This window comes from Carettochelys insculpta, chromosome 3 (assembly GCF_033958435.1).
Source record: "Carettochelys insculpta isolate YL-2023 chromosome 3, ASM3395843v1, whole genome shotgun sequence".
In the NCBI taxonomy this organism is placed as follows: domain Eukaryota; kingdom Metazoa; phylum Chordata; order Testudines; family Carettochelyidae; genus Carettochelys; species Carettochelys insculpta.
This window is the reverse complement of record NC_134139.1, coordinates 88,148,526-88,175,655: the sequence shown is the minus strand read 5'-3', so window position 1 is coordinate 88,175,655 and position 27,130 is coordinate 88,148,526. Positions and strand designations below refer to the sequence as shown.

Below are 27,130 nucleotides of genomic sequence, written 5' to 3'. Positions count from 1 at the left end.
TGCCCGCTGGCTTGTTTTGTACAGATAGAGGTGGTTGGCTGGGGCACTGCTTTATATCTTCCAGCTGCATGTGAGCTAGAACGGAGTAGAACCTGGGGCTCTAGGGCCCCTTTCCCTCTTCCTGCTAAGCGGCCAGGGCAGAGAGCGAGCACGCTGCGGCCCATGGTGTAATGTTGCTTCCCCCGCAGTCCGCTCCCGCCTGGCCACGACAGGGGCGAGCTGTGGCAGGGAGCCCCCTACAACTGGGGGGCGTTTCACATAAGGGCTTGCGTGCAACGCTGCCATTACCAATCACAGCTGCAGGGAAGCTCGTCCCAGGGGGTAGCTGCAGCGGACTGGACTGCTCCCCGCTACACCAGGACCGCGCCTCCTAGGAGAACGCGCCTACGCGCTCCCTTTAAAGAGAACACAGCGAAAAGCAGTAGCGGACGGAGGTCACGTGACCCACCGAAAGCGGATTCGCTGCTTCCTCTGTCAATCAAAGGAGCGTGGCAGGCTGGCGTCGCGTGTGCTACGCCTGTAGCCTCGTGCGTCAGCTTCTCCGCTGGCTCGTGGAGGGAGCGCGTGGGCGGGCATGGAGCTGGGCGCCGGGCAGTTCGCCCAGAGCCTGCCCCGCCTGCGGGAGCTGGTCCTGGGCTGCGACTTCCTGGGTGAGGGGCCCTGCCCGGCGTCTGGGCGGAGCCGCCTGCTGCGCCGGCCTCTCCGCCGAGGGTGTGACTGCGGCAGCCCTTTCTGAGGCCACGCGCTCAGCGCCGGACAAGGGCCAGCTCCTAGACCTGGGGAAGTGACTGACTGAGCGCCAGAGACAGCGCTCGCGTGTCTTGGGCATGTGGTGCCGAACCGAGCAGAGTGCACCCCGCTGTGCTCAGCTGCCAGATGGGGGCTGCACTTTGCTTCTGCTTCCCAGCTAAGGGGAGCTGTGGAGCTGGCACTCTGGCAGGGGCAGCCCGTGGATCCTTCCTGTCCATCTGGGTACCTGGGAGTTGCAGGCACTTTGTGGCCACTTCTGGGAGCCATACAGGGCCAGAGCAAATAAGCATGCCTTAGCACTGGGTCACAGGCCCCGGGAGGTACAGGGAGCCAGGAGGGAGAAGTTGATCAGTAGGATCTGTGTACCCCTAGGAGTTCCCTTGCAGACCACGATGGGTCCACAGATCCCAGTTTCAAACATAGCATTAGATAATTTCCACTGCTGATGCAGGCTTGTATAGACTATATTAGCTAAAGCTAGGGCAGCTGTAATTCCCTGTTCCAAATACAGGGTGAGGTGGCTCCTCCCAGCTCCACTGATGCACAAGGAGCCTGGAAGCAGGTGGCAACTGCCAGTGCTCCCCTGGCTTATCCAAGCCTCAGGGATCCAGGAAGGAGGAGGCAATGACTGGTGCATCCCTGGCTTCCCAAAGAAGTATCAATTTACCTTATCTTTGGTGGGCCCCCTGCTGGCTTCCTCTTTCAGTGACCAGAGAGCATGTAAGTTTTCCACATGCTCTCTGGCCAACAGCTGCACCTGCACAAGCTGCAGAGGGAAAAGGTCAGCCGGTGGGGTGCCAAATACAGGGCAATTAGCACCCATTTAAAAAATAAGTTGCAATGGCTTTCTTGTGCCTGAAATACAGGGCTGTCCCACCCAATACAGGATAGATGGTTACCTTAAATAAAGTACAGTTCTGCCAGTATAAGAAGCTGTCCGTCCACATCAGGGGGTCTGTTGTAAGCATAGTGTACTCCTTGTGTAGACTTAGTCTATGAGAACACCTTATCCATCTATATAACATTTTAATCTCAATTGTAACTATGAACATTACAATGTATTATTGTTAATTGTCCATTTCCTGACCCTGGTCTTTGCCTCTGCTGTTCCTGCTCAGACAGACAATAGGGTTGCAATTTTTTCTGCCAGTGATTGTCAGTAGTGATGAATAGTATAGCAAATAATCTTACTGAACTATGCCTCACAGTAATTTGAAAGTACATTTGCTGATTAGACATGAATACTTTTAGTTTATGCAGAGACAAGCTTGTTCTATTAATGTAGAAAAGACAGAAAAATCTAAAATATGTACTGGTATTTTATCCAGAGGTAAAGCTTCAGTTTTGGTAATGAATCCCAGAGGGAGAAAGAGCCCAGATCAGGCATGTATTGATGGTCTCAGTGTACTTGTGTTGACCACACCCATGCTGATTAAATACGTCTTTTTCCTTTTAGCTGCTACTACTAAACCCTTGTACTCTGCATGGAGCATAGGTCATCTACAAGTCTGCTCCACTTCAATCTATCTTGGGACAAAACCTCTAGCTGGGTCCAGGAGTACCCTAGTTGTTGTCCTTCAGTCTTGGTAGACCTTCTTCACATTGTTCAAGGTCTTCCTCTTTTTTGTTTTTCTTGCAGGTTCCATGTGAGAGCTTGGTGGACTATGCTGGATGATGGTTTTCTGAGACTGTGGCCTAGTCATCCCTACTTTCTTCTCTTGATTTCAGTGTCAGTTGGCTCTTGTCCTGCTCTGTTCCAAAGCTCCTAATTTGTCACAAAGTCTTGTCATTTGATGCGAAGAATATATCTCAGGCATCTGTTTATGCAAGTCTGTAGCTTGTAGTTTGAAGATTTTTTAGTAGGCCAGGTCTCGCATCCATACAAGAGTACATTCTTTGCATTTGTGTGGAAGATCCACAGTTTCATCTTCACAGGTATTATTTGTAAACTCCATATGGGACAGAGAATCTTGAATGCAGCTGTTGCTTTCCCTATCCTGGCATTGATATCCTGTTCCTCCATCTATGCCCATAATACTCCCCACATAAGTAAACTATTCCACATCTTCCAGGTCATCCCCTCCCATTGTGATGGTGGTGTTGCTGGACTGGTTGATCCTTATTGTTTTGGTCTTTCCCTTGTTAATGCTCAGTGCAGCCACTGAGGCAGTTTCGTCTAATGTTGTAACTTTTTCTTTTATGCTTTCATGTTAGTGTGAAAGGAGGGCAACATCATCAGCAAAATCAATGCCCTCTTGCTGTCTGAAAAGTGTCCACTGAATGCCTTGTTGATGGCCATCTGTTGTCCTGTTCTTAATACAGTCCACTATGATCAAAAACAGGAAAGGTGACAATAGATACTCTTGGTGCATTCCCCACAGTATACTAACGGATTCTGTCAAGACATCGTGAACGGCTTGGCATGTAGAGGGTTCATATATTGAATGAATCAAGTTAATAATTTTGGATGGAGTGCCATGGTGTTGCAGCAGTTTCTACAAAGTGTGTCTACCAGCGCTACTGAAGGCTTTTTTGGAGTCTATGGAGGTTCTGTGCAGTGGGGAGTTACACTTGAGCAACTGTTCTATGATCACTCTGAGAGTTGCTGTTTGGTCAGTACAGGATCTCTCACTTTGGAAGCTGGCCTGTTCTTGCTAGAGCTGTCTATCGATTTCAGTCTTCATTCTCTCCAACAGCATCCTGTTGAACACTTTTCCTGGAATAGACAGTAATGTGCTGCCCCTCCAGTTCTTGCCTTTTTTGGGGGGTTTGATAAGGTAGCCATGTTTCCAGTCTTGTGGGATCTCTTCAATGTCCCAGATTTTCACAAATAGATTATGCATCATGTGGTCTGATGTCTCACTACCTTCTTTGGTTGCTTCTGCAGGGGTGCTGTCTGGACCAGGTGTTTTTCCACTTTTCTGCTGGGCAATGGCTTTTCCAATTTCTTTTGTAGGTCTGCTGCTGTTAATTTGCAGGTGGTAAAGTGGGAGGTTCCATGTGGGCGGGGTGGTTCGGTAGCTCTTCAAAGTGTTCCTTCCATCTGCTGCGCTGCTCACTGGGTTTGTTAGCACACACCCACTCCTTATCCTGTACTGGCTGGTTCACTGTATGCCGTGACCCAGCTCGCTTCCTTGTGATATTATAGAGCTCTTTCAAGTTTCTCTGTCCTGCAGTTTATTTGGCTTGTTACGCAAGGTTTTCCACAAAGTTCTTGTCCCATTTTACAGCCTTTTTAACTACTTTGTTGGCTTCTGAATACAGTCTCTGAGCTTCCACCTTATCTGCTCTTGTTGACTGCTGCTTCTCTGTCCTTTTGTTTCTTCACTTTTCTCAGAGTTTCTGCTGTGATCCATTCTTTGTGATGCCTTGTCCTCTCTCCCAATGTTTTATCGCAGGTTTCTTTCCAGGCTTTTTTGGTGTGTTCCCAAATTTGTTCCTCAGTAGCATCTTTCAGGATGAGGTTTGCCAGCAGTGCGTATCTGTTGGACATCTCCACTTGGAAACTGGCTCTTGTCTCTAAATCCCTCAGCTGCTCCATGTTGCATCTTAATCCTGGATTGGTCATTTTTGTGATATACCTGTTGAGCTTGAATTTGAGATTTGCCATGACCAAATGATGGTCTGAACCTACATCTGCTCCTTTTCTAGTGTGGACGTCCTGGATTGATCTTCTGAAAGAACTGCTGCTCCAGATGTGATCAATCTGGTTTTCTCACTGGTGGTCTGGTGAAACCCAAGTGACCTTAATGGAACCTTCTGTGTGGAAAAACACTAGCACCTATGACCAATCCATTGAAGGAACAAACGTCACTGAATTACTCTCCATTTTCGTTCATGTTGCCTAAGCCTTCTTTTCCCATGGCCTCTTCTCTGCTTGTGTTTATGCTTCCAATTTTCGCATTGAAGTTGCCCATCAAAATCAACATATCCTTCTTTGCTTTCAGGTTTACCACAATTTGTAAAACAGACTTCTAAGAGAAATTGCATTCCTCAGCTGCTTCATTGGTTGGTGCGTAACATTGCACAATTAGTACCTTTTGCACTCTGGTGTAGAATCTGGGCTGTGATGATGCGTGATGATACAGCTGTCCACTCCATTTTCCTCTTAGCCTTGACGTGCTATTTTATCTAATGTAACTGTATGTTTTAATGCTGCATTCAGGAATGAGTAAATATCAAATGAATTTCCAAATTGTGAGGCAGACTGTTTGACTTGAAAAAAGTAATTCTGTGCCCAACTGATATGGGGCTGAATAAATTCTGCCTTCTGTCTCTCTTCACCCATTAATTAATTTTCTTAATACTCTGCTGATTGACATTTCTTTTGATGTTCCTGTCATTCTGCGATTTGTCAGATAAATTTGGGAGTTTAGCTCTCTAAGGCCGTGTCTACACTAGCCAAAAACTTCGAAATGACCATGCAGATGGCCATTTTGAAGTTGACTAATGAAGCGCTGAAATATATATTCAGTGCCTCATTAGCATGCGGGTGGCCACGGCACTTTGAAATTGACACGGCCCGTCCAGACGGGGCTCCTTTTCAAAAGGACCCTGCCTACTTCAAAGTCCTCTTATTCCTATGAGCAGATGGGAATAAGGGGACTTTGAAGTAGGCGGGGTCCTTTTGAAAAGCAGCCCCATCTGGATGAGCCACGTCAATTTCGAAGTGCCGCGGCCGCCCACATGCTAATGAGGCACTGAATATGTATTTCAGCGCTTCATTAGTAAACTTCGAAATGGCCATTTCAAAGTTTTTGGCTAGTGTAGACATAGCCTAACTGTCTTATTGGACATTCATAGTTGGTACAAAAGGCTGGAAGAAGACAGCTCTCGCATGCTCAGACTTTTATGTTCTTTCTCTACAGCCCTTGATATGGAATTCACAGGCTTACATTCTATCTTTCTACAGGGCAAACAGCCCAGGTAAAGATGTTACACCCAAAATGTTGTTGTCTTATGATGTAGTGGCTTAAAAGTTGTGGTGAGGAAAGTAAAACAGTACATGACTGGAGTATTGTTTCCTCTGATCATTTAATAGTCTCTTCGATTCACCTGCTGAGTGGTATCAGAAGGCCAGACGGAGTGTTCAGCAGTTCACAGTCAATCAGCTCGGTAAAATCTTTTGTTTGTTGTCATCAGAAAAGATAAAATCCCACTTCTTCCTGAGTATTTACTTGTATTTCGCAAACGGGTAGAATTTGGCTAACACAGTACAGTATCTGACAAAGGAAACCAGCAGTCATGTAGCACTTGTAAGTCTTTAAAGACTTACAAGTGCTACATGGCAGCTGGTTTGTTCTGTTAGAATACAGACTAACATGGTTACCTCTCTGTTACTGTTCAGTATAGCATCTAGTATACTAAAGGACTGTGGGTCTTTCTGGGAGGAATAAAGGTTTGCAGTTCTATTTTTGCTGTCTGCTATATTTGCACTGGTTGTGTTTCATGCTAAATCCCATTTTTATTATTGGAGTAATGTTATCAGCATGCATACGTCTTCAGTAATTTAAAGTCAGGCTGGGTATTCAAGCATTTTTGGTCTATTTTATTAGGCTGCTAATTTATTTTTTTAAAAGGTTAGCATATTTTTAATTTTAAAAAATGTAATGGAAGTTTGGCATTCTGAGTACGGGGTAATATTTAGCTCTCGTTAGTTTTGTGAGGGTTAGTGTTAATAAATCACTCAAAGTCTCAAATGGAAAGGACTAGAAAACTGTTTTCTCTGAGGTTTGCCAGTTAAATATGTTACTGTACAAAGCATAATATTGTCATCTGGCATTTTAGGTAGCTATTGTAAGGATTTTTTCAGGAGGACTGAGGTACTGGCTTTAACCACAATTTGGTTTTGGATAGAAGGAAACAAGACTGTATCAACTTAGACTAAGTCTCTCAACAGAGGCTAGCTAGGTGAGCTGTATGTCTGCTTTCTGGGCTGCAGGCGGTTTTGAATATGTAGGGACGAGAAGCAATTATTAGAACTTTCTCCGCTCAAGTCCCTGCTCGCTGAAGAGTTAGAGCAGTGGTCGGCAACCTGCAGCCCACTGGGGCTCCACCTGCAGCCCTTGGAATGCCTGGCTGCCTCCCTGTTCCATGTGCCTCTTACGCAATGGGGCACTGGAGCCCTGCACTTCGTTGTTCCTTCTCCTCCTTCCCAGTTCTTTTGGAGCATGGGAATCGCCTGATTCATTCTCCATCACTGCTCCTCCCCCTCCCTTCCAGAGCTGGAACACTGTGAATCAGCTGTTCCAGCTTTGGGAAGGAGTGGGAAGAGCAGGTAAGTGCTGAGCTCTGGTTTCCCGGTGTGGTAGAGAGGTGTGTGGAGGATAGAGGGCTGCAGGGGCACAGGTGGAACCCCAGTGGGCTGTGGGCTATTGTGGCCCACTAAGGTGAAGGAAGCCACTCATTTGGCCCATTCATAATTCGTGGTTGCTCATTGCTGATGTAGAGCATTGTTCTAGACAAAGGTGGTTTTTTGTCCTCGTCCGTTTACACGTGGGTGTATTGTAATGCAGTTAAAGCATGATTTCACTCTGTAGTGCAGGTGTGTCTGTTCCTGAAGCATGTTAAAGGTGACCTGCAGGAGGGGAAATACACTTGAGCCTTATTTCTTACGATACAAAGAAGTAGTGCGCTTTTTTTTTTCTTGCTCTTTTTAATGTTTTTCTGTTTCCTTTTTACATTAGAAAATCAGGACTTTGCCAGATTATCAGAGCATTTACTGTGATCTCAGAAGTTCAACATAGGCTACGTCCACACTAGCCAAAAACTTCAAAATGGCCATGCAAATGGCCATTTCGAAGTTTACTAATGAAGTGCTGAAATACATATTCAGCGCCTCATTAGCATGCGGGCAGCCGTGGCACTTCGAAATTGATGCGGTTCGTCCAGACGGGGCTCCTTTTCGAAAGGACCCTGGCTACTTTGAAGTCCCCTTATTCAGATGAGCAGATGGAAATAAGGGGGACTTCGAAGTAGGCAGGGTCCTTTCGAAAAGAAGCCCTGTCTGGACGAGCCATGTAGCGGTGAGCTGCGTCAATTTCAAAGTGCCGTGGCCGCCTGCATGCTAATGAGGCGCTGAATATGTATTTCAGCGCTTCATTAGTAAACTTCGAAATGGCCATTTGCATGGCCATTTCGAAGTTTTTGGCTAGTGTAGATATGGCCTATAGTGGTATTAGATTCTGCTCCCCCACCCCCCAACTCCTCAACATTGTTGTAAGAAAACAAAGGCCTGTAAACCTTGAACATGATTTGCAGCTTTCAATAATTTTCCTCTTCTCTTTCATTGTTAAGCCTCTCTTTAGAAAGGGCTTCCTTTTACTGCTTTTTCTTATTTTTTTTTTAAACTATTTGTAGGCCCATGTTCACGCCACCCTCTTTGTACCTGGCACTGTTACAAAGGGGTCAGTAAAATTCTAGTGCAGCACATTTAGTAAATGATTACAGTGGTGTAGAATGACAACATCCTTTAACTTTCACAACATCAGTAAACAGGAGATGTATAAGTAACACTCAGCTGTCAATACTAAAACTTCAACTTCTGTTTGTTTCTTTCAGGGTTGTCTATATTTTCAAATGAAAACTCAAACAAGTAAGTAGAAAGAGTACCTTACTTTGAATCAAGCTCATAGTTGCCTGTTATGAAAGAGATAATGCAATTGAGATTCCATGCTGGAGGCTCCCAGGCTCCTTTGTGCAGTTGTTCCTTGTGGTCCTGTTTCAGACTCGTTTTTTTCCCTTGTAGGTATGTTGCACACTCCTACAACTTTTTCCTCTTCCCCACAACATTTGGAGTGATGGACTCTGAATTCTCTTTCCAAGCATCTACCATTCAGTTCCTGACACATTACGGTTTTGACTATAACAAGGTAGGTTCTCCTTCCTGAGTGACTAGACCTGAGGAGGTGTGTGTAGTTATTGGGGAAACAACAAGGAAAAATTTCCCAAAACTTTGCATTCCTTGTGTAAGCAGCTTCTTGCTACCTCTTCAGTACAATGGCTGTTTTGAGTACTTGGGTTGGATTTGTTTTGTTTGGTATCAGTAGCAATATAGGGCTTTGGACACTAAGCTGTTGCATGACCATGGGGCAATAACCACATCTTTGGTAGTATGTGGAGAGGCTTCCTTTTAAGTGTAAATGCCTTGTGTCCACTAAACTGAACTCTGTGACTTCTGTGCTGCTGCTTCTTCAGTTGTTGCAGTTGGTCACTGGGCACCTCCTTACTGCCCTGTTCACCAACTTCAGCTGCACTGGCTGCAGGATATCTCTGTGTACTTCCTGTCTCCTAGTTAGCAAAGAGGTAAACGCCCATCTTTACTGGCATCTCTGCACAATCTGCCTTTGAATAAATGAAGCACATGTAAATAGGTCACATGCTTCTCTTCCTCCTTACTATCCCATCTCTCGCTCAGTCTGCAGACTATGCTGTCCAGATGGGGTCAGTGCGATGGGCAAGTATCTCCAATCCACACACACTGAAGTAGACTTTTTGTGCCTGTCAAGTGTCGTTTCATCATCTACTAGATGTGGTTCAGCCTACTCAGTTGCGCAGAAGATGTCAGAAGCTGTCAAGGAGTGGGGAGCCTGGGTATTCAACTGAAAAAATGAGTACGGGTTGAAGTCTCTAGTCTGGCGTGCTCTCATCTGGCAACATCCATCATCCAGCATGATTTTAGTTGGCTAGACAACCACTTTTCATGGATGTGACCAAGTTTCCCATGGTCCTATAAAGTTTGTTTACAACCTCTAGTTCTGGGTCTCAGTGTTCCGTGCTGTTGTTCAGCTCTAATTTACACCTAAATGTCTTCTAAGAGCCAAGTAAGCAGTGGAAGTGTTTGGTAATGCTGCTAGATGCTATTGACCTCCCATAGTTTGGCAAATTCATTCGGTGCCAGTCAGGTCCCAAGGGTGCTAGACTAGAGGGGTTCAACCTGTACTGAATTTGTCATCATCTGATAATTTTAAATAAACTTGAACTCTTAGCTAAGTAAGACTCTGCCTGTCTACAGTGTTCCACCTTCTCCAGGGTGGAAGGTAGTGCCATAAGTATTCAGCAGCACTATCCGAGAGTTCATGGCAGGGAGTGAAGAAAATAGAACCCAGCTGAAATGGCACGACAATTTAATTAAATTGAATATAATTACTGGGCTGAAATTTGTTCTAAAGCCCTGGATTAAAATCCTGACACTGAGAACTGTGTGTTATCCTCCTCCTCCTCATCATCATCATCATCATCATCATCATCATCATCATCATCATCAACTATCGTGGGCTTAGCACCCATTGGTGTCTGATACCTCTCTCACTATTTCCTTCCATCTTTCCCTGTCCAATGCAGAGTGGCTTCATTTCTGTAGACTAGCTCTGCGCCAATCTACTATATCATCTACCCATTCTCTGTGGGGTCTGCCTCTCCTATTCAAACCATATCTCTTATCAGCTCTTGAATAATCACAAATGGTCAGGAATCTAATTTTATCATTCAAGCATAACCTTCTATAATTCAGTCTTTTTCCCCTCTCTGTACCTCTCAGCCCTTTAGACACCTATGATTTCACATGTTGGGTTGCTGTTGAATTTTGGGCTTTTCTAGAAAATGGGAAGCATTTTGAGAAAGGAATGAGGGAGAATCCATCAGCCATTAGAAATGACATAGATTTCACAAATCAATACAAATTTTAGGGTCCCTTTCCTGATATTATTTTTCTAATTTAGCACTGGAAAATCTTATGGTAAATAATCCCTTTTTCTCCCCCACCATTCAGTTTCTGAAAGATGGAATCCCCTATATGAATGAGGTACAGGAGAAGAAACTTCAGCACTATCTCTTAGCTGGTAACTGGAAAATCCGCAGGTAAGACTCTTCCAAAGCTGTTGCTCCTCCAGTGACTTCTGTTAGTGCTTCACCTTCAGTTTCACTCGATTTGCGTTTTGTAAGAATACTGAGAGAATGTCTCTCAGTACAGAGAGCCCAGGAAACTCACAGGATGATGCTGTGGGTTACACCACAGAATGACTACAGCATGAGGGAAGAGGGCCCCTCTGTAGATTGGAGTCCTGCTTTGCACTGCTTTTGCAGCTGTCTCACTATTTCTGTCTGATCTCATTTCAGTACTTTGAACAAGGATAGAGTGAAAAAGGTGATTGACGATGTGACACGTTGGGTGCCGTCAGCGGAGGAGGGAGGCTCTATGCTCCTGCATGATCTGAGTGGTATGAAAGAGGATTCCTTCCTCTTTTTTTTTTTTTTTTTTTTTTTTTATTTCTTAATGGTCTCAGCGCCTCTTCTAATGCATGGGGATTGTTGCTTGTTCAGCCCACTTACACAGCTGCCTGTCTGCTAACACTCTTGATTTTTCTCTTCAGAAAACATGCTGAGCCCACCATTGCTGCTGCCAGGCCGTCTGGCTCTGACACATTTTAATTTCTCTGCTCAATTGCTCCCTCCCACCCCCATGATGAGCTCTACTGGGGAAGGGTTTTTTTCTGGAGGTTGTCTGGCATCAGTAGCTGTTTCTCCAATTGTGGTGGATTTTCCAAGCTGTAAATGTGACGGTTTTCCTTGTTCTAAGCTCTTCTGGCTCAATTTTGTACCCCTTAAAAATATATAAAATTTATATATAATATAAAGGTATTTATTTAAAAAATAGGGAATACTTAACAGTGTCAGCCCCCTTTTCTGGGCTGGTATATGCCCTAAATATGTATTTATTATCTTGGTTTCCACACTTTATTTTTACATTGACAGCACTTATTCTACCAATCAAACTCATTCTCTCCTATAAGTCTTTCTCTCTGTTTCTGATCTCAGGTTTTCAGTTATTTGAGGTACAGCTGATTCTGAGACAGGCACTTCCAAATGTTTGGACAGAGGTTTTTGAAGGCCAGAAGGTATGTTGGAACTGAAGTCTTGTGGAGGGTAGGACTTCTGTCTAGAGATGTTTGTGCCTGTACTTCCTGCTGGACTCTGAAATCTTGGTTGTGCTTTCATGGAAGGGTTCCCGGAGGAGGAGGGATTTTGCAAAGGAACAGTGTGCAGGGACTGAACCAGGTTCCCCTTTCTAGGATTGTATGGGTTGGGAAGCTTTGGCTTCTGTTTCTGTCACCTCAAGCTGCCCCTTCTGAAAGGGTCACTCTTAGGCCAAGTCTGAAATGACTCAGAATTTCCAGGCTTATCCAACCCCCTCCCTCTCATGTATCCACAAAAGTGCACATTTAGTTTTCAATAATTGTTTCTTCATTGTTAAATTGCCTCTTTTAGTCTCCATGGAGACTTCCACCCATTCTGTTGAAGTAATGCTACACAGCCTTTTGCAGCTAGGTCACCAGCTTGAATTTGGCATTCTTTTTTAATAACAATGATGGCTCTTGGCTGTCCTGTTCATGAAACAAGTGGTCTCTTCCAGATGACAGAAAACGCTTGGAAATATCACAAAAATCACTATTGCAACTAGCACCCTTGTTATTCTCCGGCAGAGGCTATAGATGGGACAGATTTACTGAGCTCCTGTTTCACACCTAAGTGTCGGCTCTCAGAATCAATGTCGCTCTGTTTGATGTGAAGAAACCTGCACCTCTTGTTTCCCTGAAATACCTGTTTTATGGGTAGAGGGCTTCTTGTTTCAGCATTGTCAGTTGAACACATTTTGCTAGCACTAAGCATGCTTAAATTTCATACCTATCTCTCACATCCTGAAACAGACAACCTGTTCTATGGCTGCCATCCTTCTAACCAAGTAACTCCCTTCAGTGTTAGTTTCATTTATCAGCTGGGTACTGATCACCATTCAGTGATGGAAGAGAAACAGTCTTCACCTTCTGTTTTGCAGTGCTGTCTTAGCACTTTGAAACTGGAACCTGTTCTCACCATTAACAGCAGGCTACCAACCAGTCTGTCTGTGTTCGTTTAGGGCATGCAAGGTTTTTTCCACCCAGAGTAGATGTAAATCTTTTCTTGCAGGTGATAGTGAAAAAGGTGAGTCCCCGGCATCGCTGGCATCTGGAGAACTCTTCTTATGACTGCTGCCGAAAGGAGCTCATTCTTCTCTCTGCTCAGGGTTTCACCAACCTCTTCCAGACCCTTGTTGAAGCCAAGAAGGTGACACCATCCCTATTCCCACCTTTGGAAATCTTGGATTATTACCCTAGTAGGATGGTGGTGGTGGAGTACGCCAGATATTCTGTATGAAGCCGAGTAAATATTTAAAGTAGTGGGAGTGTTTGGCACAGACTGGCTTTGCTAATCCCTTCACAGCTGTCAGTAAACAAGCGTTCATCTTCAAAGTGGTAATTTTGGCTAGAAAAATGGCTATTAATTGTAGCAGATTTGTTAAGTAAGCAGGTGCACTTTAAGGGAATTTTCTTAAAACCTTTGTACTCTATTGATCTAAAAATCAGACTCCTTTGTGTTGCATTCCTGATATCCTGCAGAGTATGTGTGCCTTCATGAGGGTCTGGCCCTATTGTGACTCATACATCTCAATTTTTAAAAAGTCCAGAAGTTCAGAAGTAGTAAAACCTGTCACATTTCAAGTATAAGCCACTGTCTGAGAGTGAATAGTAACAGAGAGGAAGCCGTGCTAGTCTATACACTATCAAAACAAAAAGCAGTCAAGTAGCACTTTAAAGACTAGCAAAATAGTTTATTAGGTGAGCTTTCGTGGGACGACCTACTTCTTCAGACCAAGACTACTACTTGGTCTGAAGAAGTGGGTCTGTCCCACAAAAGCTCACCTAATAAACTATTTTGCAAGTCTTTAAAGTGCTACTTGACTGCTTTTTGTCTGAGAGTGAGTTAGCTACGTTCCTTTCTGTAGGTTATTCCACTTTGATGTAATTATCCATTTGCAAATTCCTCTAAAACATCTGGCGATGGCCACTGTTAGAGCCAGCACATTGGACCATGTGGGCCTGTGTGGGAATTCCTGTGTTTATAGCAGAATTGTTGAATAAGGTCCAATTTCAGGAACTTCATTCCTGGTGATGCATAGGGTAGAAAGACCCCACCTGCGTGCTTAGATCCCAGAATGATTTTCTACGGCTGACAACCAAAATAAATCTCTCTGGACCAGCTGTCCAGTCAGATTTTTTTAAGGCTGTTGTGTCTCCCACTCTTTCCCAAGTTTCTCAGGCCACTTTTAAATAAAATGCTACTAATAAATGCCCTAATCAGGCTCTGGTTTAGAGGGCAAACCCAGCTGGGGATGGCATTGGCTTCACTGTGATACTGTTCTAGGCAGAGCTGCTTTTGAAGAAGCTTGGGTGGATGTTCTCATGATACTACAAAGGTTTAGCTATTGGACAAGTCTGAAGTTGGTGACTTGGCCTACCTTTTGTAGGACTGCGCTGATACCGTTGTTTTTATGTCTCTCTCCATAGCCAGTGGTAGGACATAACATGCTAATGGACCTTCTGCATCTTCATGACAAGTTTTACAAGCCCCTCCCAGGTAGTGAAATCTTTCGCTTCATTCAAACACTGGTGCACCCCTCCCCAAAGCAGCTCTTTGAATGGTTGAGCAGAAATCCAGCACCCGTGTTCATTTCACATAGTGTGACTGGTTTGAGACTAGATAATCGCATTGACTCCCCTACCTCTAGGGCAGGACCTCACCCCTCTGGAATGCTTCTGGTTTGGTTCCTCCATTGGGCAAAAGACCTGACAGATATTCAAACCACGTTTACTTCTTAGCGGGCCGAGCTTTTTTTGAATGTTTGTTTCTTTTTAGGTTGGATTTCTTTTTTTTTATTTTTCAGAAAGCTATGAGGAATTTAAAAGGAACATCCACAGCCTGTTTCCTGTCCTCATAGACACCAAGAATATAACAAAGTCCATCTGGAAGGTAAGATGAAAGTTTGTTTTGGAAAATAAAACTTGTCTCCCATCTAGATGGGAGGAAGGTCCTGATCACTCTCCGGTTATGGAGGAGGGACCAGTTTTAAATGTTACATTAATGTGATGATTCTCAGTGTAATCTGTCCATGCCCGAGCAGGGAGCTGCTCCTAGGGTCATGGCCAGATGCCAGGAGTTGGGGCTGGAAGATGGGGCCTTGGCTGAGGGTGAAGCTGGAGCTGGAGTGGAGCTGGGGACAGAGCAGGGCTGGGTGGTGCTCCCTCCCCACACTCCTACAGGTGCTGACCTAAGCACCACTGCGCTCCCCAAACATTCCTCAGTGGGGCATGCCCCACAGTTTGCGGGCCCACTGCACTAAGACCTCTTCCTTCCCTGACTGAGACACTCTGGATAATTTCCAGTCCTTCATTGCCACCTGTAAAACCTCTTGAGCTGTTCTACCTTATCTGCTGAGAAGGTGGGTCAGCTGCCTTTTCCCTTCAGTAGTGAGGAAAGCAGTGGTGCCTGCACTATTTGTATTGTAGTGTTTCTCTTTAATGCTCATCTCTCTCCTCTCTGAGGTTTGGGAGCCGGTGCCTGCTACTCTGGGATGAAGCTCACTCTTTTACAACCTTTTGGAACGGCACTTTTCTGTGCAGTAGTAACATGTAGTACAGGTGCTTGGACTTGGCATGTGAATCCTGGTTTTCACTCAGCTGACCAGTAGGAGTTGTATTGGGAAAGAAGCCAGGGCATTAGATAGAATAGGTCATGTTGCTCACTTTACCCTTTTAATTTGACCAGCTTCCAAATGACTCACGTTCCATTGCCCAGGTATGATTCCTGAGTTTGAGGGTGCAGGAGTTGGGAGTGTGATATCTATTAGTATTGTTTTTAGGAATTGCTTGGAACTCTTGGCCTCCCTGGACTGATTTTGCAGACTTTGACTATCACAGCATAATCATTTAATCATTAAATTAAGACTGTGAAGAGTTCATTTCTTTCAAAGAAACTCTGTGGGGTCCTAGGTTTGAATCATGCTATTGATGATTGCCCATTGGAGAGCACTACTGGAACAACAGTGCTGATAGGAAGCTGGCAGAGTGCTTTATAGGTGGTTTGGTTGTTTTGGTTTGTTCCTGATCCTGCAGTTGCTTTCCTTGAAAACACCACAGCACATCCAAAACATCTTGCCTTGGTTTCTTACAGGAGTTTCAATTTCCTCGGGCATCTAACCTCCTAGAAGTTTATGAAATCCTGTGCAGGTGAGCTTGAATTGTAGGAATTTGAGCGCTACCAGTTGATCCATGAATTAGCGTGGGAAGGGTATTTCAAAAGTCAGTCATGCGTGAGTTTTATAACTTGTTTTCCTGCTGCACTGTGGGCTGAGATTGTTAAAACCAGTTTCTCTCCTTTCTCACTTGGTTTTAACATCAGAGGAGGAGGTTCTACCTCTAGACCTTATAAGCTAATTGTAAGTAAAATTCATCCTCTTGAATTATTCAGCCATTATGAAATGGGAGTGGAATCTGTCTTATAGTTTGATGTAGAAACATACGGCAAACTAAGTCATGTTCTGAGTTCTAGAAGATAGCATTGCTTAGAGACTGGATAATGGGCTGTGGAGCTTTCTACCATTATTTGCCTGATCTTGAATTCTGACTAGGGCTGGTAGTGGCAGAAACTTAATATTATCTCTCTGCTGCAAAGGGTCTTCAGTGGAATTAGTTTGTAATCTCAGCCTGTATGTCAGTGGGCAGGTGTCCACATTTAAAATGGCACTCTTGTTAGCATAATGGCTAGTGTGAAAGATTAAGACATGATAATGCTCCTCATCTATAGATGTTCCCTCCACAAACCAAATACCATGCCAGATGATCTCTTGAGAGCCTCGTTTTACTAGTTTGTTCTGGATCTGCTGGGTGGATAAATAGAAGATACGAGTGCTCTGTGATGGGCTCATTTTCTAACATATACCTCACGTAATTTCTCTTCTTAAGATGTTTTGCTTTTTTATAGTCTATTCAAAATGTAGATACCTAGAGTTCTTGGGAAGTTTTACCCTCCTTAGTGCCTTCTCCGAAAGCCTTGCATCAAAACAGCCTCCCCTGCAGAGGCAGTCAGCCAGCACCTCTCCTGGAGTAGTTTTTACTGATTCTCAGTCACACTTTTGTATACAAGTAGAACACTCTGCTGTACTTGAACAGCTTCTGAGGACAGTGCATCATGTAGGAATTAGTTTTCTAATAAGGAGAGCATTAACTCACACACACAGCTGCATGGGTCGATATGTGCCTTTGCAATCACTGATGTAAGGGAAATTGTTAAAGCAGGAGTGGGCAAATTGTCCAATGGGCTGGATGCAGCCCAAAGGCTCTTATCACCCACGCTTTGAGCTTCCACCGACTGGGGCACCTCAGTGTGCCCCTTTAGCCCAGTGGCTGATCTGCCACAGGGAGGAGATTGAGCCAGTGAGCATTAACGGCCTGCCATATGGTTTACCTACTCCAGTGTGGACCTGGGGCCAAAAGAGTTTGTCTATGTTAAAGGCAGTGTGTTTGTTGTGGGGTAGCAGATGCTGTTTTGGCCGGGTGGGGCACATGCACGTGGGGCTTCAGGCATGGAGTAGCGGATGATGTTTTTCTGCGTGTGTGTTCTCAAGACAGGTTGAACCTCTGTAGTTTGGCACTCTTTCTTCTGGCAACATCTGTAATCTGGCATGATTTTAGTTAGCTGGACAACCACTTATCGTGGGTGTGGCCAAGTTTCCTGCGATCCCATAAAGTTTGCTTACAACCACCAGTTCTGGCTCTCAGTGTTCTGTGCTGTTATTTAGCTTTAATTTATCTCTAAATGTCTTTGAGGGCCCAATAGGCAGTGGAAGTGTTGGTAATGTGCTAGACAACATTGACCTCCTGTGGTTTGGCACATTCTCTCATTTGGCACTGGTTCGGTTCCGAGGGTGAACCTTTAGTTCAAAACAGATTAGGAGACTTCTACTGCACAAACTCATGTTCTCTTCTTTGTACATTCAGATGCTAAAGGATCTTTTTTCACAGCTGGATTAGGAGTCTCTGTTCTGCCTGCTGTTGTCTCCTTTGCATATAACACTTATTACCGAAACTGAATTATGCTGTTGGGGCCTGGGGCGTTGGAGGGAACTTTGAACTAGCTTGTTTTTAGATCTCTGTGGAAAGCTTCTCTCTTGCACCAGTGTGTGGAGTTAGGGCAGTCACAAAGCCAGGAAAAAGAACTAACCTTCCAAGTCTGAAGCAGCAGTAGTTTGCCTGTCTCCCTGATCTGTGTGGGTGGGCTGGTGCAGATCCCTCTGACACAAACTGACACTTTTGGACTTGTCCCCATCCTTTCTCCCAAATACAGTGAAAAGCTAAGAACTGAAACCTCTGGGGCAAGTTTTCCAAGTAGCTTGCAGGGACTTGAGTCGTAGGACTTCCTTTATTGGTGGTGAATATGAAACCATTAAATTGATGCTTTACTGCTTTGATAGCATGAAACTTTATTCCTGAATAACAGAGAAACTTCTTTTAAGAAATCTCTTTGATAGATGTGTTTAAAATTGGAAAACCTTAGAGATTACCCTGACGGGGCAAGAGCATGTTGCTGCATTTCCCTCCCCCTGTTCTACACCCTTATGCAGAGGGGAAGAATGAAAATTTACACTTGACATTTTCTCCAACAGTGACCTGAATTCCACCAACCCCACAGGCCCAGTGATTGCTCATGCAAGTGATTGTTCTAAATATGGTAGGTTCTGTACAATGAAGCAAACTTTCAATGCTGTAAAAAGTCTCCTTGTTTTATTCCATGGGAATCCAAATGCAAGGCCAGAAATGAAGCATTAAGGACATGTGCAGAGTTACCTGTACATTCACACCTGTAACTCCAATCTAGCCCTCTTGCTCTAATAAATCCTTTAAATGTGATGCTTTCTTTTCTTCAGCCACTGGCTGAGCTGTCTCCCGCTTGGTAGTGTTATTTGGAAAGCTTCCAAGGAGCAGCAGAGACTGCAGGGGTTTTAGGGATTCTGAGGCAAGGGTTAGAAATAATAGGAAGTGCGAAGATGAAAGAGGAAATCTAGAGAGAACCTAACTCTTAGTGAGAGGAGGATTATTTTGACACACGGAATTTTGCCCAGTGTTCTAGAGATGCTTTAATTTATTTTCCATATTTGGACTCTCTTAGCTGACAAGAAATCTCCCCATGAAGCAGCTTATGATGCCTTTCTCTGTGGATCAGGTAAAACCTGATACTTCTCAAATGTTTAACTGTTAGAATTCATGCATTGCTTTCTTTCCACTGTAACCAATCCTTACTGAACAATAGGCAATCCAGGTACTTGTTACTTAACTATGAACTGCTTAATTATCCTTCTGACTAGATGTTTTTACATACAAAATCTGTGTAGGCACGGTATTGTCATGCCTCTGTAATTTAGTTCTTGTGTGCTCCATTTCCTAAGAATTGAGCATTTGTTCAGCTTTTGCTTCTGCACTCTGTAATGTCACCTCTTCATTATTCCTCTTTTTAGTTCTTTTGAAAATAGCGCACTTGCTCCTAGGCAGAGTGCCATGGTGAGTGGTATTTATGAACTTCTTTGCCTTGGGAATTACCCTGCATTCATAGCTTTTAGAGAAAATAGCTGTCAGTTTGTGACTTTCGGTTCAACTATTTGGTCCAGTTTTTGAATAAAACATTGTTTAAAATGCCACAGCTCCAAGTAATTGCTTGCCAGTGTCTTTAAAGCTGCAGGCTAGAGGTTTTCATCTGCAGGCTGAAACCTTATTTAAAATTATAATCCTGAAGGGTTTAACGACCTGGGAGGCTGGTAATGAAATTGTGCATCCCTATTTCCATTTGGTCATGGTTTCAAATCCAGCCCGAGCTGGAAGTGACCAAGTGGTTTTATCTGACAGCTGGGGTGAAATGAACATAAGACTTCGGTCACATTCCTGGTAAATGTTTGTCCTACCCTTTCCCACTGTTGGGTGTGCTCATTGGCTTCTGTTGAGTGTTGAAGTAGGGGAGGGATTAAAAGAGCACTATTCTCCCATCAGTAAATGTGATCTTTCCCTCTGTTATGAAGTACACTGGCAGGGTGGTGCTGGGGAAGCTTGAGCTGTCTGGTGTGTGCTGTGTCTGTTCTGTACTCAGAGGAGTTCAGATTGCAATGACACTAATACGTTTCCTTTTACCAGCACTGTATTCACACGCTAAACAAATCCTTCATACATCCCCTGCTCCTGTTCACTTAAAGGTCTGCTGTAGCCATGAGTTCCCTAAAGCTGTAATGCTGTGCCATTTCCCTACAGTGTAGATCGCTAAATATATATGTTTGCTTTGTTTTCTGACATAGTGACACTCTGGAGACTGGTCCATCTTTCTCTCAGTATCTCACCATATTAGCCAAGTATCTGAACCAGGTGAATCTGATCCGGGCTGGTGTTTCAGAAATTGTGAGTTTTTAAAATGCACCATGTTTACCCCACAGTGTATCTGAATCATTAGATGCACAAGCTAGTAGGTTACCTGTTCACTCATATGAGTAAATGGAAATGCGTGCTGGTGTCTGGGATCTGCATCTGTGGGTGACTTCTCAGTGTCAGTCCAAAGAACATTTAAAAAAATGAAACGTGCTGAATTTTTATCGTTTTGTTAATATTCGTTCATTTTTGTCAGTGGTTGCAAAGGGACTGGGGCAGGCCTACACTGCTGCTTATGTGGGCGTAAGATGTATTGCTCCAGGGTATTAAAAAGCTACTTTTACTGTGTCTACACTACAAAAATAACTTCCAGGTTAGTTACTTTGAAGTTGAGCATCTACACACACCCTACTTCAAAGCTAGACTTCAAAATAGGGCACTACTCCATTCCTGGGACTGGAGTAAGGAGTTTGAAGTAAGGGAAAATATGTATAGACTCTCCGCAGGCTACTTCAAACTAGTGCCTAACTTCAAAGGCAACTTTGAAGTTAGTTCCTAGTCTAGAGGCACTCTGAGTGATGCATCTTACAGCAACTTAATGCAATATGTGCTCTCTTGTCAACATAAAAGTTTCTGCCTCTTGTTGAGGTGGGTTAATTACGTTAATGGGAGAATCTTCTGTTATTGACGTACTACCCCTTCACCAGACCTGCTGCATAGATCCCACTGCATTGCTCATAGCAGCACTGATTACACCATAATGCAGACAAGCCCATAGTCTTTTTACTGCATCCAAGACACTTATTTGTCCCCATTTCAGTACTTATAACAAAATGGAAATACAGGCAGCACTCAAGGGTACTCATCTGTCTGAAGGTATCCCTACTTCCAGGCTTCTGGTTCCTATAGTATGTTACAGAGTAGATAGGGAGAAGTCCTGTGGCACCTTAAAGACTGACAAACTTATTTGGGCATAAGTTTGTGGGTACAGAAACACTCCATCAAATGCATGGAGGGGATAGATTGTTAGCTTTGATTTTTATTTTCATATGCATTCCAGTAACTCAAATTTTGGGCTCCTGTGGGCATGACTCATGAGAGCACAGATGAAAACATACATACTTGTATTGTACAGCTGTGTGTTGCTCAGTCACTGTATCAGTTTTTGCCTCTTGTGTTTAAAGATCTTGTTTAAAGCTTTGAGTATTTCCACAGTCAGATGTGGATTATATCTGAGAGTCTCTGAATTAATTTCACAGAATTTCACTGGCACAGATATACCTAGCCGACGTCCACCTCTTCTTATTGCCAGCGTTCGTGGCTGGCCTGGGGTGGATGAAGAACAGATCTATCTGGAGTTAAAAGTTCTGTGCAAGTTTGATGTCAGACGGCTGACTAAGAATCAATTTCTGTTGCTCTCCAATAAGTTTAAGGAGTAAGTGATTGAAATTCTAATGTCTCATCCTCTTCTCTTCCCCACTCCATTTGCCTCCTCACTTTAGTCTTGCTGACTGTTAGATAAGGGGATTCACGTCCCAAGCCTCCAAACTCAATAAGAGACACATGCAAGATGTAGCTAATGTAACACAAATGTACTTTGTTTCTTAGTGTGAGGTTGGTTCTGCGAGATTATAAAGCTCACGCCAATCTGCGGATTTCACTCTATCGCCCCTGGAGGCACTCGCCACAAGTGAACTGCTTGCTTCAGTAAGTGGTGATCATCTGATGCACCTTCTGCTGTCAGTCAGAAGTAATATTCTCTCTTGAATTAGCTTGCCCTGCATTCATTGTATGAGGAAACTTAATTATTCCTACATACTGTTACAGTGTAGATCTATCAGAAAAACATGTAATTCAGAAGCAGTCTTTATGCAGTGGTTTAGAATGGTCACTGTGTAAATGTAAATGTACCCCTCCGATACTGTGTAAATGATCTTCTGTCTTTGGGTTTTAATCTTGACTTGGATCATCAAGGAAATGTTTTCCTGTGGCCATCACATAACCTCAATCCTGTTATAATTGACAGGTGCTGATCACTGAGGTCCAATACTGGACTGCCAAGTGTGGGAAGGGGTAAAGCTGTGTTGAAGGTTCAGTTCTGGAATGTTGGGGTAAAAATTCCTATGCTTTGTTAAAACCCAGTGGTGGTGATGCAAGCAGAGGGAAAATATTAGCTCTGACCCTTGGCAGAGAGGAATTTCACTTTCATAATCACCCTACTAACCCCAAGTGTCAGTATCCTAATAACATTTTAACTTTCTTCCCCTTGCAGAACTTGTGGCATTGTGGCAATGTGGTCTCTTTTGGCTTTTGTGTTTGGAGGATCTTCATGGTATGCCATGTAAAAATTATCTTCTGTAAAAATCTCAGGTTCATCTCTCCTAACTATGTACTGTACACCAGGATGTCTTTGTGGGTTTTTTAATTTTTCCTCACACTGTTAATATAGTGATGGTCAGTAAAAGGCAGCTGAAATTTTTCTGTTTGCCTTCAACCACAACAAAAAAAAACAAACTGTGTTTCAGGAGCCTCAGGTTTTAGCAATTAAATCTGAAGGGGAAAATCCTGTTTTTTTTGTTTGTTTGTTTAATGTATTCATTGAAGAAGTACTGCCTTCTCAGATGCAATTGAAGCAGAGAATCCATTGTTTTGATGGGACTTTATCATATTCCCCATATTTTTTCTTTATTAGCTCTATTTCAAGTGGTGTTGTGCTGCCATTTATAAAGGTTGGTCCACACAGGCTCAAGGTTGTGTTTTTTGGAAATTGTTAAATAGAAAGAGTTACTTTAACTCTTAATTCTATTTCAGCTGAGGCAAAGAGGGTTGTTGCTGTTTGACAGGTGGAAAAGGACAATACTGATGAAGAACTAATTCTGCAGGTTTATGAAAGATTTTCAAAAACAATAAAATGAATATGAGGGGACTTGTCTGTATTTTTAAGCACATTTTGTCAAGCGTGCCTAGCAGTAATGTGTTTTATGGATGAGTTTTTCTGATATGGATAAGTAAGTGGGCTTCAGTCAAGTGACTGCTGTCCTCTACTCTGAAATTTGGCAAGCCAAACAATCATTTTAAGCCTGTAGAAGGAGAATAGCCTTTACTTGGCCTGGTGGCCTCTGTGCCTTAACAAGTGTTTCTTGGAAATTCATCTCTGAGGGAGCAGATTTAGGGTTTCCTCATCTCTTGGGGCAAAACTCAACCTAAAATTGAGAACTCTAGGATCCAAGCAAAACCCACTTCTCCATGGGTATGGAAGTTCCACAGACACTGGGAAGTGTGGTTCTGCTGTGGAAGGTGAAAGCAGAATATGGGAGGGACTCAGGCCCATGGGGCTCTCTGCATGATGGGAATGGTGGTGGTACAAGAACACTTGGTCTTTGGGTATCCACAGCATGCATCCTTCCATCCCCATTGCCTTTTGCAGGGTCAGAAGAGTGTTACGTGGCCTGCTGCTGTAAGCTCTTGGAAGCAGTTCTACGGCTAGCAGGGAGGGGAAAATTCTTCACCAAGCCAAGCACCTATTCTGAGTTATATTGGGGGTTGGGAGGTCTGGGCTTCCAGAAGGGGTAAGGCTAGGGCATGCAGCTCTCAGTGCTGCCTGAGCAGATAAATTGTTTAGAACTGTTATCCCAGAATTCTAATTTGTATTTCCTAGATTTCTAATTTCAGCATTTAATCATATTCTGATAGTTCTTCCTTTCTGCCAGATTCTGCCTGTGGATATGCTAATATAAACATTGAATAATGACACTGACTCTGATCTCAAACATACACCAGTGCAAATTTAGAATCTGACCCTTTTTTTCCCGTGCAAATTTGCTGTATATGACTATGTAATTGTTATGGCTTTCATTGTACTGTACTATTTTCTGGCATTAATTCTTCTGATCAACTTGATAAATAAACGTGTGTTGAATGGATTGGTTGTCCCTCCTCGTATATTTTTCTTTTCTCTACTCACTTTAGGGATCCTTTACGTATAGCACCTTTGAAGAAATATAATGTCTGTTATCAAAATGGTGTCCCATTTATCTTCAATGACAGGTCTACAATTTAGATGCAACCTCATCCTTTTACTAAATCTGCTTCCGGTTTGCAAAAAAATGTAATAAAATGTAATGGAAACATACATATGTATATTATATTTTAATTTTGGGTATATTTGTATGTGAATACAGTATATACCAATAGATGTATGCTCAGACACTTTGTATGGTAATAGGAAAATCAATGAAGCAAATGTACCACGTGTCCTAATTATTCATACACGCCACTTCTTGTATGGATATCGTGTGTAAGGAAAATAGCATCTTTCCACACAGAAAAATAAATAAATAAATAAAAATAGTTTGAGCCTGTGATATAGCTCTCTATCACTTGTATGAAACCCAAAAAATCACCCAACTATTTCAATATTGGGGTCTGGGAGACCTAGGACAAAACTGGGGAAAAAGAACATTCATTTAAAACTGACTTTATTGGAACCAGTGAACTATAAAATTATGAAAACCTAAAACTTTTCTAGATTCAGAAGCACAGTACATGCTGCTTGTGTTGGGCTCTTACTGAGCCCTTGATCATCATCTTCCTTCTCTTCCAAGCCTGGAGAGTTTTAAAGATACACAATTGTAAAATAAAATTGACAATTAGAGAAAATGAACCTTTTCCCTCAGACCGTAGCATCATTCGTTCAGTGGCAAAAAGAAATAACATCAAAATGTGATGAAAGGTAAAAAAGCCTAAAACACTTCTGTTATTTTCAGGGGTTCCAAGATTTCGTGCAAGAATTCTGTTCTCCTAGCTGAAAGTCCATGTTGTTTCATGGATATGGCAGGTAATCTTCTATCGGTGCAGTCTCCCTTGTAACAAAAATAATTGTTGCATGCAAATTAGCTGTAGAGTAAGAATGAGAATTGTTTGAGTTATCTCTGCTATCACAATTTTCTGGGACTTTTGGTGTGGCATCAATACAACACGTGGGCATAATGTGTGAAGTCAAAATGTCCGAAACCTCAAAAACTGACCAGTAATACCATGAATCCCAACCGTGAGTGAACCGAGGGATGTTTTGAACAAAAAGAGCCCTGACCCATGCTTGCAGCTGTTTTCATGGCTTCACACTGACTCAACAGACATTGCAGGCTTCAATGACCCACACACCAGTGACAATAATCATATTATAGAATATTAGAACTGGAAGGACCTTTGAAAGGTTAAGTCCAGTCCCTTGCCCTCACAGCAGGACCAAGTACCACCTCGATCATCCCTGTTAGATATTTATCCAACCTGCTCTTAAATATCTCAAATGATGGAGATTCTACAACTGTGCTAGGCAATTTATTCCAGTATTTAATCACCCTGGCAGTTAGGAAGTTTTTCCTAATGTCTAATCTAAACCCCCAGCTGCAAATTAAGCCCATTGTACAGATGCCCTTTGGTCTCCACACTTATTATGAGGCCCTGTTATAACCAACCTGTGTATTGTGCAGATGATCTTGAAGCATATGCACAGGAACTAGGGGTATGGATAGTGCTGTTGCACCCCATGTTTTGCATGGGGTTTCACTGCTGGCCCTTTGCTGAAATGCCTGGGTCCTGACTGCCAACCCATGGTCTCAGCTGCTGCTCCTGTGCATCAGGTGTTGGCTGCCAGCCCCAGGGCTTTGCTGCTCTTAGCACTGTGCCTGCTCTCATCTGGGGTAGGGGATAGACAAGGGTAAGGGGACTGGCTTTCAGCGCCCCCACAATCTAAGTGTACCTGTGCTACTGACTTGAAGAGGTACATGGGGAGCTGATTTCTGACAGCTCATGCAGAGGAAAGAGAAGGGTTTCGTGCAACTGGTGGCATAAAGAAGTTGGAGGCTCTTTCTGCTTTGGTGGGCCTCAAGAAGAATCTGAGGATGACCTTAGGGCTTAGAGAATGGACCTCAGGAGTGGTATCTCATGGCACAGATTGCAGAACAGCAGCCATGCCAGCAGTGTACGTGAAGTACAGTAGATGAGAATTTGCCCTGCATTAGGGATGTGGGTTAAACTCAGAAAATTTAGGAAAAAAAAAGTTGATTTTACATTAGTTTTTCACTGAGCAGTACCTGCTGGATTTGGAAATGTTTTTCTGGTGAAGGCAGTGAGAAGCCTAAATCAAGGCCCAGTAAGCAAGGTCATCACACCGTGTTTGCATTCTTGTAATAGTCTTGCTTTAACCTAGTGTAATGTAGGCTAAAAGAGCATGAACAGGGAGATACCCCTATCAGAGTTTTGCCTTTGAAAAATGCCATTACCAGAAGCAACAAAAAAGCAAAGAATCAGCAAAGTCAAGGGAAAAGTGAATGCAAGACAAGACTGAAAGGAGAAAGAGACTTGAGAGGGCTAGAGAGAAAAGAGAGTATGAATGAGCAAAAGGAAGTGGAAAACTCAAATAGGTGAAAGGGAGACCTGTGGACAGCGAACAAAGGCATGTGTGATTTTTAGAGGCTAGGACTAATCTGGAGAGGAATCTATGAAGAGTTTTGTGCCTTACAACAGCTGGAAATAATTACTTTTACTGTTGTGAAGAGATGAGAAAATTACAGACCAAGTGTTCTAACCTCTCCCCTAATAAACTCTCCTGAGTCATGAAAGATTAACAGGAAAAAAGCCCCTCAAGACAGAGGGAGGTTTCGCTGCCTGATTTTTTGAAAAGCTACAGAGAAGATGTAACCATCCTGGGTAAACCAGACATCACTTTGGGAGAAATGCTTAAAAAGCAAACTATAGTTGAAAGTGCCTTCATGCCAGTACTTGGTGGTAAAATCTACAGAGCATGATGAGCCTGATATTGGCTGGAACATCTGAGACCAGGACAGACCTGAGAAAGGACCCCAAAGGATTTGTCAGTCCGTAATCTATGGTATCGCATCTCCTAGGAACCAACCAGAATGAGATTTTCAACAGGAACCTAAGCTGTTAGAGGCAGATAAAAACCAAACTTAACTAACAGTCCCATTCTTTCCAGGTCTCAGCTGTTGAAGAGGAAAAGGAGACTTAGATGAAGTTTATGGAATGTTTGTAATGTGATAACACTTCTATAGTTTGTGAGTTCCTGAGGGACAGCTGCTGTG

The 27,130-nt window shown here is 43.3% G+C and overlaps 1 protein-coding gene across 1 annotated transcript; it reads left to right on the top strand.

Annotated features, from left to right (window-relative positions):
- Positions 1-574: 574 nt before the first annotated feature.
- Positions 575-27,130, top strand: PNLDC1 (PARN like ribonuclease domain containing exonuclease 1). Its single transcript, XM_074988691.1, has 21 exons — positions 575-650; positions 5,619-5,676; positions 5,792-5,865; positions 8,311-8,344; positions 8,498-8,621; positions 10,520-10,608; positions 10,867-10,967; positions 11,566-11,645; positions 12,715-12,852; positions 14,133-14,202; positions 14,510-14,595; positions 15,796-15,851; positions 18,287-18,351; positions 18,790-18,843; positions 19,136-19,178; positions 19,961-20,060; positions 21,287-21,462; positions 21,636-21,734; positions 22,300-22,359; positions 24,794-24,864; positions 27,025-27,130. Exons 1-21 carry the CDS (start codon positions 575-577, stop codon positions 27,036-27,038), a joined length of 1,668 nt encoding a protein of 555 aa, XP_074844792.1. The 3' UTR covers positions 27,039-27,130.

Coding starts and splice junctions, on each gene's coding strand:
- PNLDC1 (XM_074988691.1), top strand. CDS start 575: ATGGAGCTGGGCGCCGGGCAGTTCGCCCAGAGCCTGCCCCGCCTGCGG. Junction 18,352..18,789: donor AAGTGATTGTTCTAAATATG/GTAGGTTCTGTA, acceptor GGACTCTCTTAG/CTGACAAGAAATCTCCCCAT. Junction 21,463..21,635: donor CTCTCCAATAAGTTTAAGGA/GTAAGTGATTGA, acceptor TTTGTTTCTTAG/TGTGAGGTTGGTTCTGCGAG.